At 45.9% G+C, this 18,110-nt stretch overlaps 1 protein-coding gene across 7 annotated transcripts in view; it reads right to left on the bottom strand.

The window, feature by feature from the left end:
* Positions 1-497: 497 nt before the first annotated feature.
* Positions 498-18,110, bottom strand: part of CNOT1 (CCR4-NOT transcription complex subunit 1) — a 46,857-nt gene continuing 29,244 nt past the window's right edge. For 4 of the 7 annotated variants that reach the window (XM_027895728.1, XM_027895732.1, XM_027895730.1 and 1 more), the window contains exons 26-49: positions 17,638-17,754; positions 17,133-17,243; positions 16,761-16,838; positions 16,283-16,460; positions 15,675-15,805; positions 14,859-15,155; positions 13,639-13,779; positions 13,437-13,541; positions 12,998-13,117; positions 12,193-12,387; positions 10,586-10,728; positions 9,956-10,064; positions 9,695-9,864; positions 8,462-8,693; positions 6,452-6,700; positions 5,713-5,876; positions 5,313-5,430; positions 4,740-4,841; positions 4,289-4,462; positions 3,034-3,183; positions 2,171-2,351; positions 1,219-1,351; positions 965-1,099; positions 498-830 (exon numbers count right to left, since the gene is read on the bottom strand). In XM_027895728.1, coding sequence (XP_027751529.1) covers positions 752-830; positions 965-1,099; positions 1,219-1,351; positions 2,171-2,351; positions 3,034-3,183; positions 4,289-4,462; positions 4,740-4,841; positions 5,313-5,430; positions 5,713-5,876; positions 6,452-6,700; positions 8,462-8,693; positions 9,695-9,864; positions 9,956-10,064; positions 10,586-10,728; positions 12,193-12,387; positions 12,998-13,117; positions 13,437-13,541; positions 13,639-13,779; positions 14,859-15,155; positions 15,675-15,805; positions 16,283-16,460; positions 16,761-16,838; positions 17,133-17,243; positions 17,638-17,754 — 3,612 coding nt within the window. In that variant the 3' untranslated portion in view covers positions 498-751. The remainder of the gene's footprint in view (positions 831-964; positions 1,100-1,218; positions 1,352-2,170; positions 2,352-3,033; positions 3,184-4,288; positions 4,463-4,739; positions 4,842-5,312; positions 5,431-5,712; positions 5,877-6,451; positions 6,701-8,461; positions 8,694-9,694; positions 9,865-9,955; positions 10,065-10,585; positions 10,729-12,192; positions 12,388-12,997; positions 13,118-13,436; positions 13,542-13,638; positions 13,780-14,858; positions 15,156-15,674; positions 15,806-16,282; positions 16,461-16,760; positions 16,839-17,132; positions 17,244-17,637; positions 17,755-18,110) is intronic. The other 3 variants (XM_027895729.1, XM_027895733.1, XM_027895731.1) reach the window with 1 other exon arrangement.

Below are 18,110 nucleotides of genomic sequence, written 5' to 3'. Positions count from 1 at the left end.
TAAAGAAGCTATAGGCCTGGTCTCTGGTTTATTTACTGAAAACAGCTGACCCTCACCTGAAGGGCCTGTTTCTTATCCAACAGGAAGGAGGCATTCTCTGACTGCCACTCCACTTGCTGTCTATCAGCATCTGATGAGGGTGAGGGGAAAGCAACACTGAACCTTAACCCCTCCCTCACCCCTCCCATACTCCATAGAATTCCTATATTCCAAACACATCCACCTTTTTTTTTTTTTTTTTTTTAAACAACTTAGTGATTGAAAGGTCCCCCATCCACATAAAGAAAAATAAGTTACTTATTATAACTGGCTTTTTTTCAATATTCTTTGGGAGTCTGGGAATGTCAGGACAAGGAGGTCTGCCCCAGACAAGTGCTTGGCATCAGCAGCTGCCCCTTTATTACAAGCTGGACAGGCACCAGTTTGCCCACCTGCCTTTTACACAATTTGCACAAACCCAAAAGTCCAGACAAAAAAAAAAAAAAAAAAAAAAAAAAGTTTCTGTTCCTTGTATTTACACTAGTTTAAAATGATATTCACAGCATCTTCTGAATTTTGGCCAAAAAGTCAAAAAAATGTTGTCTCAAAACTTTGGAACATGCCCACAATAAGAGTGTCACCCAAGGGCCTGTGGTGTTCTACCCGATCCAGGGGGCTGGGAGGGTCAGGAGGAGCCTTACGGAGTCGTCAGGCGGTCGATGGGCCGAGACCTCCAGGCTGGCACGCTGAGCACAGGCAGGATGCAGCTCCTCTAACTGGCCCCAGTGCCTTCCATCACCTGCTGGGCCTGCTTCTGCCCCATGCAGCACTGGGCAACCGACTGGAACAACCTGCACGAGGAAGCAAAGCTGTGGGAGCGGCAGCAAATGGTCCTTCTGTTGTGACAGCACTAAAAAAAAAACTCCAGGTGCAGCTGCTTCAAGCTCTACCCACTGTTAATGACTGGGGGGTTAATCATACTCACTTCTCAATCTCTGGAGCGCAGTGAACAAACTCGTGGTTCCAGAACTTGAACGCTGGGTTTTTTATCAGCTCAATGAATGTAATGAGGAGACCCCAGGGATGAGGCCTATTTACAATCAGTCGTTCCAAGAGAACCCTGAAATCCACAAATAAAACCGGTTAGAGCTCAGAGACCCAGACTAAAAAAAAAGACCCAAAAGGAGGAATAAAAGCAAGAAGTGGATATGTTGGCAAGTGAAATGGCTCCCCTCTCACCTGGTGATCTGCTCCTGGATGGCCTCAGTGTTGGCCTCTGCAAACAGGTAGAGCATGGTGCAGCTGAAGTAGTGGGTGTGGCTGTTGGGGTAGCGCAGCTGGTTGGCAATGGCGTTCAGGAAGAGGTACCGGCCTGTGGGAGAGGAATGGTGAGGACACAGCCCCCTCCCACACATCCTAAACTGAGTGCAGAACCAGCCAGGAGTGCCTGAGGTAATGTTGTGAGCCTGTCTTATGGAGGCACAGGAAACAAAGCTAACTGAGGATATGTAAAAACTGTATCAGCTCAGGCTGATGGGGCAGCAAGAACTCAATTCTTCATTAAGTGCATTCCTACGCCCCTTGAATACTCTGAACTTGTGGTTATCATATTGTTCCTGTATTCAGTTTATAGTTCTAACACAGCATTGCTTACTGTGAATTCACTAGCAACTCCGTGAAATCATAGAATCAGCAAGGCTGGAACAGACCTTGAAGATCAAGCCCCACTGTCAACCCAGCACTGTAACCCCTAAACCACATCACCCAGTGCCAGATACACACAGCTCTCAACACCTCGTGGGGTGGTGCCTCCACAACCTCCCTTTGGGCAACTTACTACAATGCCTGATCAACTAACAGCGAGAATACTTTTTCTAACATCTAATCTGAATCTCCCCTGTCTCAGCTTAGGGCTGTTCCCTCCTGTCCTCTCACTGCAGGCACAGCAGAAGAGATTGATCCCCACCTCACTAAAACCCCCTTTCAGGTAGAGGGTGATGAGACCTCCCTGAGCCTCCTTTTTGAGACTCAACAAACCCAGCTGCCTCAGCTGCTCCTCACAAGGTGTGATTTCCAGACCTTCCACGAGCCCTGTTGCCCTTGGCTGGACACCTCAGTGTCCTTTCTGAAGCGAGGGGCCCGCTTGCTGTAAATGTGACATGGCAGGGACTTGCAGCGCTTCCAAGCTCACCTTCAGTGTCCAGGTCTACTGCCAGGTTCTGGAAGATGTCCATGTGAGCTGAGTGGGTGATGGTGCTCATAGAGGGGGTGCTGCCTTTGTTATGGATGTGTGCAATAGCTTGAGTACCTACGTAGAGCACCAGCGCGTTAATCAGCTGGATGTTGTAGCGGTTGCCAGGTTCATTTGATACCTAATGACAAAGACAAAAAAGCCATCAACAATCGATACTCCTTTAGCACTTGAAGGTACAGCATGTACAACAACAGCATCCTGATTATGTGGGCATCCACAAATTCAGTTTGGCATTTACCCTTTTCTAATACAGCATGTATTATGAAGCAGGTATTACAGATTATAATACTATATTTGAATATATGTATTTAGAAGCAAAGTGTTAACAGACTTTTTTTTTTTTTTTGCTCCATACCTAAAAGAAAAAAGAGGCCAAAACACCCCTCCACCCACCACGTGAATGTTTCTGTCTAAGCAATTCTCTGAGGGGTCCAACTTCAGACCTGAAGTGTGCTGCGAGCCAAGCCATGTGATGTCTGAAATGTGGTTTTAGCCACAACCCTGCACTGGGTTTTAGCTAATTTGACCTTTTTTTTTACTCCTCAAGCATTAGCATGCAGATACATCCGTTTCTCCACCAATTAACCTACTCGGAGTCAAAATTTAATCAGATTCCAAAGGACCGCAATACATTTGAACACCCTAGTGAGGAGTGGCAGAAGAATCAGAGATGTGTGCATTCTCACAGGCTCTTCCACTGCCTGCAACACATCAACAGAATTCCTGCCATGGTGGGTGACTGAACCATCTGTCCTATGCTATTTGAACACCCTCAGAGACCTCAGATCCCTCCAACTCACTTGCAGGTTGCTGCGCAGGTCAGACAAGAAGGTGACAGGAGAGCGGGTTTTGAGATAGGAATCCAAATCTTTCTTGAACTGAGGTGGCATCACTCCAGTGAAATTCGTGAGGATTCGTGGAGCAATGTTAATCTCACTTAGCATGTCCACCTGTTGAGAGAAACCCCAGTCAGGTGAGCCACAAACAACGCCCAAAGGAAAAAACTGCAAAAGCAGATCTGTAAATGACATTACATCAACTACTGCTGTTGATCACTTTTCCTTCCAGCAGTGAAAAGGAAACAGCAGAATTCTGCAGATTTCAGAAGAAACCTGATCTCTAACATGCAAAATTATTACATGATGTCTGGATAAAAAAATATTCCAAGGTGAAGGCCATAGGGAAATTCAGTCACTGCTTTTGTGATCAGTCTGTCTACACTGCAGACAGCCTGGCAGTTTAGAAAAGTACAAACATCCACACAAGTCAAGAAGAGCCTTCTGCAGTGATAACTCACTGAGCACTGCAGCTTTGCTCCCATCACCCTGCACAGCTCAGGCAGGGAAGAACAACAGGACAGTGCTTTTAGCAGCTTGAGGAAGTTTGCTTCTAATCAGTCCAGGATTAGCTGACTGGCATATACCCAAAAATTTAATTAGGTAACATTAACACTTCTCAAAGTCTCTCCCCATTATGCAAGAGGTTTGCTTCAGAGTAGTGCTTTATCTTAAGCTCAAGCAGCCTGTTTTTCAGTGACAAACCAAACAGGAACGTGATAAAGGTGCCTTTGCTCCAGCACTGTGTGCCAGTCAGATCCAGGGATGCCATCAAATCATCTCCCTTGGGAAAAAGACAAACCCTCTGCTTTTCCAGGTGAGCACAGGGGTCTCTGGGCACTTCTCATCTAACACAAGTCTGTCCTTCCAGGCTGAATCTGCACAGCCCTTGCAAGCAAGCCAATTATCTCCTGGTGCCAATGAAGCCATGCAGAGGAATGATTTACAGTTCCAACTGCAAACTTCCCACCCTGCATGGAACATGTCAAACAGGGATCATTACAAACATAACTGAAGCTTAAAAACTGCTGTTCTGCCAGATGCTCTGTCACTTAAGTTTCAAATTACTTAACTTTTGAATGGTTGCATTAATTCTAGTATCAATATCAAGTATTTAAACTGTTCCCAAAATTCCACAGTCTCTGCCAAAAAAAATGGATAGAGAATACCTGGAGCCATAAAGATTCCTATTATCAAAACTCCTGAAGGTAAATTGTACCTTCAGATTGGGGGTGAAAGGGTCTGGAAGCCTCATGTTCCGTGGGAAGGCACTCAGGATCAGATTCCTTAGCTGGATACAGTTAGGTGGGATGACATCACAGAACCCATAGTGGTAGTCACAAAGAAATTCTGGGAAATCATGCAACAAGACCAGCAACACACGCAGAGTGCCCTGGGAGAGAAAATACAATATATGAGGTGTGCAACTGCTGACACTGCCCACAGACAGAGCCATCATTCTATGGCATGTGGTTAGCATTACTAGGAAGAAATTAATCTGGGAATTAATCTGGAATTAATCTGGCCAACTGCTTCCATCCCACACCAATCTGCATTCAACTCTAACACAGGAGGTAACAGAAAATCCTGTTTTTCTACCAGAACACCTCTACTTTCAGACAACTTTGGTTGGAAGCAGCATCTATTAGATGACTTTTTTTTTTTTTTACCTTGTAAAGAATTTGCATAGGTTTGGTGAGTTCCACATTTCTAAGGAAAGGAGCCAGGTACTTGAACAAATCGATCAGTAACTGGGCATACATCGGCCAACCCTGTGAAGAAACAAAACAGCAGGTGGGAACCATGCAGCAAAGAGCAGTTAACTTCAAAACTATGACTAGATGGATCTTTATATAAACCTGGATGGAAGAGCATAGCACTGCCAGCTCTGGTACTGAGTGCAGCACAGCTCATACCAGGGGCTTTGCCTGCCCATCGTTGTGCCAAGGGTGTTTCCAGAACGCTCAACATGCCATACTGAGCTGACAGGATTTGGACCAGAAGGCCACAGCTCTTCTGACCATTGAAAAAGGCATGTTCATTAAACTCAATTCACCCTGTGTTCCACAGCTATTGACACACAGACTCTCCTCCATGCAGTTAGGTTACTGTGAATGTGGAAGACAACAACAACAACAGACCAGCCATGCTACAAGTGCACTTCCAGAGATGGGAAACAGCCCCACGCCAGATCAGCATCTGGGTGAGTTTTTTAATTCAGAAGAGATAAACTGCAGCCACACCTTCTGCTGTGGTGTATGTGCCAGCATTCTTGCAATAAATATCCGATGGGAGATCAGTTCCAGCCAGGCATAAACAAAACCTGGAGCTTTTGTAGGCCTCAGGATGTGAAATGTGTTACTGAAAGAAAAGTTAGAGCAGGTTAGAAGTGCACAGCAATAAGATTGCTTTTCATAACATTGAGGGGGGAAAAAAACATACACAGCCCTAAAAGCAAAGGCATTGGAGCATCTTGGGTTCTACCAGTTGTTTTCCTTTAATCAAGCAAGTGGACAGTCCACGGGAGAACCATTTACTCCAAAGGTGATTCAGCCACCACAAAAGAACAGTCACAGCCTTTACCTGAAAAACCTTGATCCTATCAAGAAAGGATGGGCACTGTGGCCAATCCCAAATACGTACCAGAAAGCCGTGAGTGTCTGGAAGTTGATGGTCTCCAGCACATGCTCAGGAGCATTTAATTCCAACAGCAACATGATGAAAATGCGATGGTAAGGAAGCTGCTGAAACTCACTCTGCCGGACATCGTGGTCTTGCAGGAGAACTCCCACCACAATCCCAAGAACCTAAAGAGATCAAGACAGTTCATTGGTGGCAGCAAGAATTAACTTTGACAGTTGATCCATAGATAATACTGTACCAACAGTAGATTATAACAAGAACCAAAAATCTTAGTTACTGGAAGTGCTGCGTAAATTAACACGACAATTTGCTTCAGAAACTCCCTGTCCCTTGGATCACAATCACAACAACTGACTGGACAGTTTTGCAAGGTCTTAACTACTTGAGACATCCAACCCTAAACCAAGTAGTGTAAGAGCACAGGAAAGGCCCTCACAACATCGAGGCAAACACTCAGGAATCACCAACTTAAACCACACTTCATGTGCCTCAAAACAACAACAGCCGACTTTTTTCATTTCAAGGCACGAGGGTGAGTTTCAGGTTGGTTTGAGATGAAATCTTCGCGAACAAGAAAGCCACTTGGCCATCCTGATGCTTCACTCAGATGTTTATCATTTATCAGATGTCCTCATCTGATACTTCGGTGCAGCCTGCACTAAGGTCTACATCTTTACCAGCAAAGGCACAGCCAACAACACAAATTACACGTGCAGGGAGTACAAGAAGGGTCCCCAACCTTGTTGAGGAGGTTGATCTTGGTGACCGTGTTGGTTGCCTCCCCAGAGTGCTTCACCAGCAGCGCAATCAGCCGCACGAAGGCGTCCAGGTTGTGGTAGCACTTGGCTCTGATCATGGTGGGGTTGGCTGCAGGGTTGTGCTGCTGCTCTGCCAGGGCACGGTAGCTGATCTCCACGCACATCTCGGTGCACAGGCGGAAGAAACGGGTGATGAGGTCATCTGTTTTCAGGATCCCCTGCTGGTGCATCTACGCAGGGAAGGAAAACACCTCAGCCCCGTGGCCACAGAAGGTTCATTTTACAGTTTATTTCAAACAACACACCTTTAACAAATTGCTCACCTTGCCTGCCATCACTGATTTTTACCATACTCTCCTATTTGCAGGACAATTTGAGGGTGGCAACACAATTTGAGCAAACACATTTACTGCCAGATTAGAATCTTCTGAATCCCAAATCTTTCCAAACATCAGCCTGGCTGAGGAGCCCCGCTGAGTGCCGGTTCTGCCACCAGCACCCAACCTTGCACCAAGGACAGCATGAGGCAGCAGCAGCTGCAGGGCCTTTGGGAGCTCTGGGAAGGGTAAATTCCAGCTGCTACCTCAGGAACCATCACTACCAACCCAGAGAATTTTCCTTACATGAATATTAATTACGTGCAGAGAAACTGGGTGGGCTTTTTTGTTTTGTACTGGGGGGGCTGCTTTATTAATCTAAATATAAGACAACCCAAAAACCCTCCTTTTATTTGTTACCCACGGTATTAAAACCATCAGACTGAAACAAATTACTCTGCAGGAAACTTCTAGGGTTTTGAATAAAGCATCTTATTTCTAAACTCCTACTGCCCAGACAGAAAGCTATAAAATCAGCATCACTGATAACTTGGAGACCATATTAAAAACTTTTAGTACTTCTGGAGAAACATTTTTTTTCTAATTAAAAAAAAAAGGAATTTATGTATCTGCCTTTAAAGTTCTATGCTTCTTCTTGTCCTAAAGATTGTTGGAAAGAAATCAAGACTTAGGTAGCCAAAATTATAGTCATTTAAGTTCAGTAACAGAACCTTATTTATTGCAGTTATTACAAAAAAATCCCTTTAAGACCCATCGTTGAAGCCTGTAAGGAAACAATTATAAATGAACACTGCACTTCAATATATTTAAATTACTATTTCAAAACTGAGCAAATATTTATAAAAGGTAAGCAGTGAAGTGTACAAAAAAGTGCACTGAGTATTATGAGTACACTCCACTGAGATGAGTTTCAGAAGAATGATTCAAGGTAAGAAAAAAAAGAGTGAGGTCACATGAACGAGTGAAAATGTTTCTTTAAAAAGTGGGTTTAGCACAATATCTATTAAAAACATTTCAAAATGCTACACAGTAGAAGTCAGACCAGCAGAAACCTGTCTATAAAGCCAGTACACAAGGACACACTGAGGTCACATGAAAAAAATCACGGCATCAGTCGTGATCTTTACCCACACTTTGTGGGTAGAACTTGTTACCACACCTGCTGGGCTACTGACATGTTGGGGGTTGTTTAAATTTAGGCAGCACTTCAGCTAATGATGTTTCAAGTTTTTCCTCACTAATGAGTCCAGTTTGAAGAGGGATTCCCTTGCTCATATAACCTGAAACAATTTACCTAAATCTCTATTACCAGTTTCCTTCTGTAGGCTGTCAGGAGCAACACTAGGGAATGTTTTCATTACTATTCCCAACAGTTATCTGAGCTGCAGTTCTTTTCCCACCAAACTTATCTCAGCACTCATGGTCTCAACTGACAGCTTGTTCCTACAGTATCTGAAGGACAGGATTCGGTGGAGGACAGGGGTTTCTCCAGAACACTGCCATCAAAACCAGCCAAAAAATGCTGACAGTCAAAAACCTGCAAGTGTCAAAAGGATGCCTAACACAGTTATGTTATAACACTGCTTTAAAATGGAGGGCATCACACCCTTATTTATGTTGAATAAAAAGCACCTTTCTTTCCCAAAGCTCTACCTGTCCAACAAACGCAGAGAAGGCTTTGGTGCTGTCCCGGCCTGCTGCTGCTGAATGGTACAGGTTCACCCACTCCCTCAGCAGGTACTCTGCCTTCTCCCTCAGGCCTGGGGGGTCATCATACTCAGAGGCTTGGGAAATTCCTGAATGCATCATGAAATTAGGGCCTCCGTGAGCGCGGTCGATCATCGCTTCGTAGTTCGATCGGACCACTTCCATCAGCTGGGGTAATCTGATGGAACAGACAGCGAGAGCTGGGTTAGAATCCCTCCTCCCCCACTGCAAGCTCGGTCAAACAGAGCTGAAAGAAAGCAAATTATTTCTTAAACTGATCTTTCAGTCCTCACTGGAATAGCAGAAATAAAGTCATGAAAGCAGATACATCTCTGATGAAAGAAGGAACACTGAAATCACACAAGCTTTGAAGTTCCACTCCAATTTGTGCAGCAGAGCGCTGCAACAAAGCCCCCCAGGGACCAAAACCAGCTTCACTTCTGCAGACTTCAGGAGCCCTAAAATGCTCCCAGACAGTGAGATGCCAGTGCTGAACAGCCTGACTGGGGCACCGAATTTGGCTGCAGTGAAAGTCAAGCCACACAGTTGAAGACAGAATGTCCACACCAACTGATTAATGGACTCTTGTTTTGGGACATCTCACTGGCAGCTGTGCTGACAGTGGCAGGCACTGCCACCAGCCAGCTGCTGGATGCTCTCATAAACAATGCAGAGTTCTCTCCAACCTCCAAACCATGCTGTTCTCAAACCCAGCGACAACTGCTTCCACCTCAGGAGCCTGCAAGTCCCAGTGGTATTTCCAGGTGCTGTGGCAACATTTGCTGCCCAGTTACCTGCTGGTGAACGCACAAGCCACGTGAGACTGGTGGAGGATTGCTTCATAGGCTCTACACAGAAAGGACTGTCCAATCTTCTTAATTGCTTGTGATTAACAAATTAACACATTAACACCTCAAGCAAGTTTTTTACAGTACCACAGTCCTCTGGAGCACACAGAGAGATTTTCCTGCTCGAGTGTTCAGCTTGACGTGTTGCTGCAGTTGCCTCTATTTTGACTAAGACGAGCACATTTACATGGAGTGACAGTTTAAATTAACACAGGACTGCAGCTCTAGAGGAAGTTTAAAGCTGTACGATTGAATGACACGAGACACTGCCTATATAACATTCAAATCATAAATGAGCAGGGCAGAAAGTAACAGACTGCAGCACCCTCACCCTTCTGGGGCATTTCCTCTGGAATGAGCATTGATTCTCATGAGTGTCTCGATGGTGTGAAACAGATCTGCCTCTGTCACGTGGGCGACGCTCCTCTCATCCACCAGCAGGATCTTCACCAACTGCATGGCAAACGCCACAGCCATGTAGTTCAGGCCATTCTCCATGGACTGCCAACACAAAAAAGGCAATTAAAGTCCAGCCACAAACCTGACAGCAGATTGACTGCACCTCCTCTCCACCAGAGCAGGTTCCCTTTACCTGAGCCAAGTGCAGGTCGTACTGCTGCATGTTGACGAGGTGATTGCGGATCAGCAGCTCCACGGCTTCCACGTTGTACTTGTACTCATCTCTGCACTCGATCAGGCACCTGCAGAAAGGCACTTTCTTTTACAAAGTGCACCTCAACAGCACAGCTTAAGTGAAGCAACTCAGATTCAACCCTTCAGAAACCGGGCCCTGTGATTTGTCACTCAGCTCTAAAAGAGGGCTCTTCCAGAGCATTCTCTAAGGTAACGTTTGAGTTCAGAACAGACTCAAGCACTTGATGCCCTGCACAACTGGCCACAAAAGCCTTTCAAGAGCTTCAGTTTATTCAGCATAAGAGGCCTCTCTTCCAAGGATACGGCAGCACATCTGCCTAGCTGAAGCACTAGTGCATATGCCATGATGTATGACAGCAAAACGAGGAGAACAAAAAAGCCCAGCTCATCTCTAATGCTTAATCCCATTAAAGATTCCTATCACGTTCTGGGAATGAAACATCATTATCAGAAGACATAAAAAAAGCCAGTAATTTTTGCCTGTCTAAACTGCAGCAATGTGAAACATTAACAGGTAATTGATTCTGATCAAAGGCTCCATCAGCGTCCCTGCTGTCCCCCAGCTGACCTGGTGATCTGCTTGTTGCACCACGGGGAGCCGTAGGCGCGGCCGTCCTGCAGAGCCTTCAGCACGAGCAGGTGGCACTCCCGGTAGCGGAGCAGCAGGTCGGCATCAGCCCCGCTGGTGGCATCCAGCAAGCCCTCCACAGCCTAGAACACATGCAACCTGTTAGCAGAGGGAAAAAAACAAGTCCTCTTCCAAATATTCCACGTGTTACGGCGGCAAGAGTTATCAGCAGAAGTCTTGGCAGATGTGAGGAAAAAAAAAAATCGATTTAGTAATTGTGCTGACCCCTTGGAAAGACCATGTGAGATTTGCCCGGTTACTGTGGCATCTGTGAGTTCACTGTACACACAAACAAACCTACAGGTCTCTCTGTGCACCAAATAATATGCCAGACTGTGTTAGCTCGTGCTGCAGCTTCTCTAAGTCAGTGTTTCCTCAGCAGCTCAGCACATGGCTTATGGAAAATTACATGACAGAGGATTTGCAGAACCTGCTAGAACTCAGTGAGCAGGTTCCTTAGAGGAAAAACTGCAGCACTCAAGAGAGCCTCTGTGCTAGTTTACAGCAAATGGAAGATGAGTCCTACAGGGGCAGCACAATTTATTTGGTCAAGGCCTAGTCAGGACTGGATCCCTGAATAGGTACAACCACCGTCAGAGAAGAACAGAGTGTCTCTCCAGCTTTCAGTTACTCTTGTTTTGGCACTGTTCTTGGCTTCTCCAGCAGGCAGCTCAGTATTCCTCCACTGCTCTCCAGTGGATTTTTCCCCACGTCTGTCACTTGCTCTGCGTTACTACACAGGCACCGGTGCCAGCTCAGCTCTCAGAGCTCACTGCAACACTCCCCACTGGAACAGCCCTACAGATTCCGGTTGGGATGGAGATAATCTGCTTCCCAGCAGCCCATATGGTGCTGTGCTTGGGATTTGTGCTGAAAGAGTGTTGACACCACACCAGAGTTTTGCCAATTGCTGAACAGTGCTTACACAGCATCAAGGCTTTTTCTTTTCCACTCCTGCCTCTCCCACCAGTGGGTTGGCTGGGGATGGGCAAGAGGCTGGGAAGCAACACAGCCAGGACAGCTGATCCAAAGTGAATAAAGGGATATTCTACACTCCATGACATCATGCTCAGCAATAAAAGCTTAGGGAAAGGAGGATGAAAAAGGGCATTCATGGTGCTGATGTTTGCCTTCCCAAGCAAATGTCACATGTGCTGAAGCCCTGCTTTCCGAGAAGCAGCCGGACATCTGCCTGCTGATGGAAAGCAGTGATTTTTGTTTTTATTTTGTTTGCAGACACAGCCTTTGCTTTTCCTACTGAACTGTCATAATATGAATGAACACATCATCTTGTCTTCCCTCTGTTTAATCCCTGTGCTGCAGAAGGGAGGAATGAGCAAGCAGCTTCTTTCCACAGCAGCCTGGACACTCACTGTGTGTACAACACACCAAGTGACATCACGGCTCCCTTCCAACCCTGGGCGCTCAATTTCCAAAGACAGCAGCTCAATACTCCAAGAAACACAGTCACCAGCAAGACAAACCACGAGCCAGATGAGTAATAAACTGCAGACAAGCTGTTACAGAGAGGAAGTGTCAGCACTCACCTTCTGCAGCAGCCCCAGCGCAGCAATAGCATCGCGGGAGTTCCGAGCCACCACCACGGCCTCCAAGAGGCTCCGCAGCGCTTGGACCTGAGGATTCATGGCCAGGGTGTGGGGAATGGACTGCAGGTGCTGCTCCAGTTCTGTCATACATTTGTCATAGATTTGTGCTACGTCATCTGTAGCCCAAGCTTGCTGCTTAAGAGAAAGTGGGAATGAGTGATTTTCGCAAGGATTGTATTTGTCACGCTTCGAAGACCAACTGGTTCTTCTGCTTCAGAATTTGTAGCATCCAGAATTTACACCTCTACAGTACTGTGGTTTGTTATGCTGGCATTTTAAACACACAAATATGTGTGTAAAGCAGTGCAAACAATTCTAGCAGTCAGAATCACAGAATAGTTTGGGTTGGAAGGGACTTTAAAGGCCATCTAGTTCCAACCCTGCTGCTTTCACTATTCCAGGTTGCTCCAAGCACCACCCAAGCTGGCCTTGGACACTTCCAGGGATGGGCAACCACAGCTTCTCTGGGCAACCTGTGCCAGTGCCTCACCACTCTCTACTGCTAAAACTGCATGTAGTAATCATAACTTGCAGAACTTATCCCAATTTGGGTTACAAACCCCTCAGAGTGGATGAAGTTTTATGATGTCGTTATCCCGTCATTAGAACTAGTGCATCTTCCAACCACTATTCTCAAACAATACAAACATTGACTCTTATGAGTCCTTCTAGCAAAAAATAAGTTCTCCAACAGTCTCCAAAAGGGCTACAGTACTGTCCAGCTGATTAATTCAGAAACCTCTACCTTCATAGGCTGGGCCAAGAATCCCGTAGGCTGAGTTAAGTCGTTGGTAGGCAGGAAGCCAGGGACATTGCGTGCAAACTCTTCATAAACAGCCAGCTGTTTTGGGTCCACACCTCCAACCTTTGCAAAGGAAAGAACAGGCATTAACCTCACTGACAAGCACCGGGGCAGCTAAAAATTAGGGCAACAGGCAGCTGCTCAGTCACATTCTTAACCAGAGACAGGACTTATGTCTTCAAGGAATTGAGGAAAATTACATGAATACTTATTTTTGAGCAATAGAGATATGTTTTTCCATACTAACCAAGGTAACAGCAGTTGCACTGTTAGGCAGGACTACAATACACAGGACTGCTCAGCTGAAGCTGTGCCATCCAATTTTTCTTATCAGGAGGGGGAGAAGAGCAGCACCAGGACAGAGCTGAGTTCACATTCTCACCTTTAACCTGATCTGCTCTGGCATCCTCTCAGCCTGGTAAGTTAACACAACAGGATCGCAGTACCGACGGCCCTCCTGCCTGGCATGTTTTCTGAGCTCAAATTCCTGGGAAAAACACAAACAGCACTGAGCATCAGACGCTGAGTCTGGATGTAAATGAGAACACTTGACACTTCTAAAAGACAGCAAGTCCCATACTTACAGTTGCGAGCCTCTTGTCCATCTCAGGGCCTGCCTTTTCCACAGCTGTCTTCTGGATAAAGCAGCAGGCAAGCTCACAGTTATCCTGGGCTAACTGGGCAGCTGCCTGCTCCATCATGTCCCTCTGCTGTGGGGAGGCTGCCTATTGAAAATCACAATCATCAGTGAAGGCTGGAGGTTTTTCCCCTGTATATTATTACCCTTTCCATCTGGACCGCTGCCTATACAGAACACCAGCAACAAAGAGGAATGCTCTTAGGCATTGCCTTCCCACAGAAAATACAACAATAAATTTAATTTTGCATAGCTTTGAATAAAACATGGAGGCAAGATGACAGGAAAGACTTTCAACAAGGAACACAACAGCAGGAGTTCTGCATCTTCTCCACCTCCCCATCTCCAGGGCACAGAAATAAAGCCCTGCTTTAGAGGGGCATGGGCACAGCGATGCTCATGCAGGGAAAGGCTCACAGCACAGCACAGGTTTTACCCCTCCCCAGGTCATAATCAGAAGATATAAAGGCACAGCACTAACAATGCAATCCTAAGCCTTTTTCAGTGGGTTCCCTTTCTCATACAGATTTTCTTCCTTCCTTCTCAGAGTCTGCTTTTAAGAGAACCCTGAACAGAGGGACTTATTTTTTAGGGTGCAAAGCAGCAACTGTCACTAGAAATGGAATACATCTATAAAGGCAACCTGTCCCATCTAGCTGGACTTCCCTGTTTTTAAAGAATCCTTTCAGTTCTCTTTTAATAAATTAACCCACTTCATACAACGAGCCAGGCACGAATTTTAAGGTGTCTTGTACAGCACTTCTGCAACACAGTGCTTTCTATAATTACCCCTTAAGAAAACTTCCTCGGATCACCACTAGTTTTATGTCCATGTCATATGTCTTCAGGGACAAAAAAAACCTGACTGCTAAGCTACACTTGGACATTTTGCAAACACAGAAATACTGTCCACAAAACCTGAATTCATTCTGCTCATGCACATCCTACTGTGATTAAACTCGAGAGAATACTGGGGCAAAATATAAAGTCCAGGAGTTTGTGTGCAACGCAGCAAGATCCACCTCAGCAGTTTAAGTGTGATCGACGCGAGCTGTAACCTCCACGTGCTTTTTTCACTGTAACCCCACAACCGTTACGAGGCTTTTATGCAGCGAATTTCATCTCCGCGCTGGTTAAGCCACGTATAATTAACTAGCAAGCCCTTACCCTCAGCGCGGTGGCGAAGCTGTTCTTCAGGTTGGTGGCGATGCTCATGAGCAGCGGCTCCCTGCAGGTGATCATGGCCATCCCCGCCGTCAGGTTGCGCATCATGTGGTGGGCGGCCACGCGCATCCGCGACTCCTCCGAGTCCAGCGCGAAGTCCTTCCTGACGATCTGCTCGCAGGTGGTCATGGCGATCTTGATGGAGCGATCCACCACGGGGTGCACCAGGTCCTGCACGGCCCGCTCGATGGCCTGACGCACGCACTGCTTCAGCTGCGGGTGCGCCTGGAACAGCGGGATCTGCGCGGAGCAGCAAAGCTCAGCCAGTGAAATGTCCCCGATCCCACCCGCCCCCAGACGTTCCCGCTTCCTGAACAACTCGTCAGCGCGCTGTCCTAGCAGGTGCAGTGCTGCCTTGTTACTGATATTACAGTATTTGATGAATCTCAAACTGGGAGAAACGGTCGTTTTCCTCACCAAGTTGCAGCTGAGCACAGTGCAGAGGCTGACTGAAGAGTTAAGCCACTGATTGCTCAAAAGGAGCACAGCAGCAACTATCCCAACTGACACACTGCCAGAAATGAGACGGATACTAATGTCGCAGTGAAAGACCACTTGACCATCTCAGGCTGCTAATGCAACTAATCACCTCTAAACCTCTCCATTTGATTACTCATTAGCCCTCAACCTCCCCATTACTTTTGAAAAGTGACTCTGCAATAACTTCAATTTACAAAATGCTGCTCCCACCAGCTGAGAGCTGAGGCAAAGCTGGTGGTGAGAATTCTTTTATCAAACCAGATCAGCTCTAAAACTTACCGTGGGATTTAAGGTGATATGTGGAGCCAAGCCCCCTAAAGAATACACGTTGATGTCGTGGTAACTGTACTGGGGCTGGGGAGGGACCGTGGCTGTGCAGGTGGTGCTGGTAGCTGGAGTTGTAGAAGCAGCTGGAGAACACAAATAGGTTTGTATTGAGCCATTAGTGAAAAGTAAATGCTTATAATGCAACTAACACATACTTAAACCAGAAAATGACCAAAAACCCAAAGGTTTTGCAATTTCATCATGAAACCTCCGAAACCCAAAGTTTCATTCTCCATTTTCCCAATGATTAGTTCCAAAGTAGCTTCAGCCCTTTCTAACAGAGCTGTCTGTTACAACAGTTTAGCTCCTGACATGGTGTTAACAGATCGTGCTGCCTCACTCCCACATGCAGAATTAGTCCTCAGGATGGCTTCCATCCCTTCCCATCTCCAAACTCTGCACACCTACTTCTATTACAAAACTATCCAAGTGCTCCCAAGCATTCAGGAATGTTACAATACCATATGTAGCTTTATATATTTTTTTTTTTTTTATAACAGCAAACCCTGTCTTATTTGAACTTCCACGGTGTGGTTATGGATTTCATGAGATGTACTCACTAGTTGTTGTGATGGGTGGTAGCTCTTCTGGCTGCTTCACATCCTTCTTCGGAGCAGACAGCTGCTCATCCAGGTTTTTCAGGCGATCCTTATCTTTCAGGAGGCTCCCAGGTTTCAGCTCATTGATGTCCAGTGCAAGATTCTTGCAGAGCACCTCGATCTCAAACTTCAGATTCAACTGCAAAACAGGACGTGCCGCGAGGAGGACGCACAAAACACCTACCAGGCCACTCAGCTCCCAAGCTGCCCGTTCTAACCCACACCTTTCAGAGACCAGCAGTGATCAGACAAACAGCTTGCACTCTGATCTCACGGGAAAGGAGCTGCACCCAAGTCCCACCCAATAAAGCCATGCCCCAGCAATCTCCCCGTGCCAAAGCAGCGAGAAGCGCTGCCTGGTCCTTCCCAACATCCCTCCTGACTGGTATGGCAAGAAAACCTCACTCAGCAGGGACAGAAAAGCAAAACAGAAGTTTACTTTTAGATCGTGTTCTTGGTGTAGCTCAGCTAAAACATTCATAATGGCCATTGTCCATGGGTTTGGAGGCCTGAAGACCTACAAGAGAAAGAGGAGAACAGGATTACATAAAACTCCTTCAATCACCTGGATGGATTATGACTGGAAGTTTTGGAACATAAGATACAGCCATGGAAACCTCTGTACAGTTGCAATTAGGGGGGAATTTAGTATTCTGGTAATAATTAGTCCAGTAATTGAAGTTCAACTGGAAGTACATTAGGAAGCTAAGTGTGAAACTGGAAATAAGTGTTTTTTTTGTGACAAAAGCTAATTACTTCCTGCAATATTTTGCCCCTTGAGCAGTAACTCTGTCAGCACAAAGACACTTACCACACTCCTGACACTGGATTCTAAGACTTTGGCAACAAATGGCACTACATAAAGCAATTCCTGCTGTCCCTTCACATATGCTTCCAGTAGGAGTGATTTCACATCCAAATCCTGAAAAATACCATCAACAATTCAATTGGGAAGGAGGGTGGAGAAAACAGTAAACACATGCAAAGCTCCACTCACAAACTACTTTCCTTTTCAGATACAGGCAAGGCTGAGTCAAGACTGTTAAAAAGCAATTACTTTTTGAACAAAGATTTACGTATCTACATTTTTACATGGGATGAACAAGTTCTCTCCAAAACAAACACAGCCACTAACTTTACTGATATAAAAAAAAATAAATATTTACAAGTCTTAAATGACCAACTCTGGAATCATACTCTGGACTTGGCACAAAAAGGAGGCACCAGAAAGGTGATAACATTTCCCAAATAGCTTATGCTACTGCACAACAGCTTATCAATGCATGCCAAAGCAATCTGCAGTGACAGGAGCTCACCGTGTGCAGGATGGGTTTGTTTTTAGCCATGGTGATCATGCCCAGCCAGTGGCCAAGGTTCTTTAACAAGGAGCGGTCTGAGAAGTTGGCTGCAGCTTTGTCTGATGTCAGTAGCACCTAATGAAAACAAAAATAAAAGCAGCTGGAGCAATAACCAGGAGATTATCAGCCCCTGAACCAAAGCCAAGAGCTGATCTGGCTGAAGGCAAAGTTTTAGGACATCAGGTCCTGAGCTTCAGTCTCACTGCAGAGACACTGGAGCAGCCTTTGCTGCAGGACAGGAACCTTTAAATCTGCTCTGTAATGACTGCAAAGTTCATTTCTTTAAAAGGATCAAAAAAAGAGCATTACCCCCTCCCAGCCCTTACCATTTATTTACTTTGTTGAGACTGTTGTAACTGTTTATTTAGCAGATGTCTAACTTGGTTGTGCAGGCAATGCTTCCTCTTAAAGCCTCATCACAGACATGAAGG

Source organism: Empidonax traillii, unplaced genomic scaffold, assembly GCF_003031625.1.
Source record: "Empidonax traillii isolate 1590-97213 ecotype Southwest subspecies unplaced genomic scaffold, ASM303162v1 scaffold465:size698125, whole genome shotgun sequence".
NCBI lineage: Eukaryota > Metazoa > Chordata > Aves > Passeriformes > Tyrannidae > Empidonax > Empidonax traillii.
This window is presented reverse-complemented; position numbering and strand designations above follow the sequence as displayed.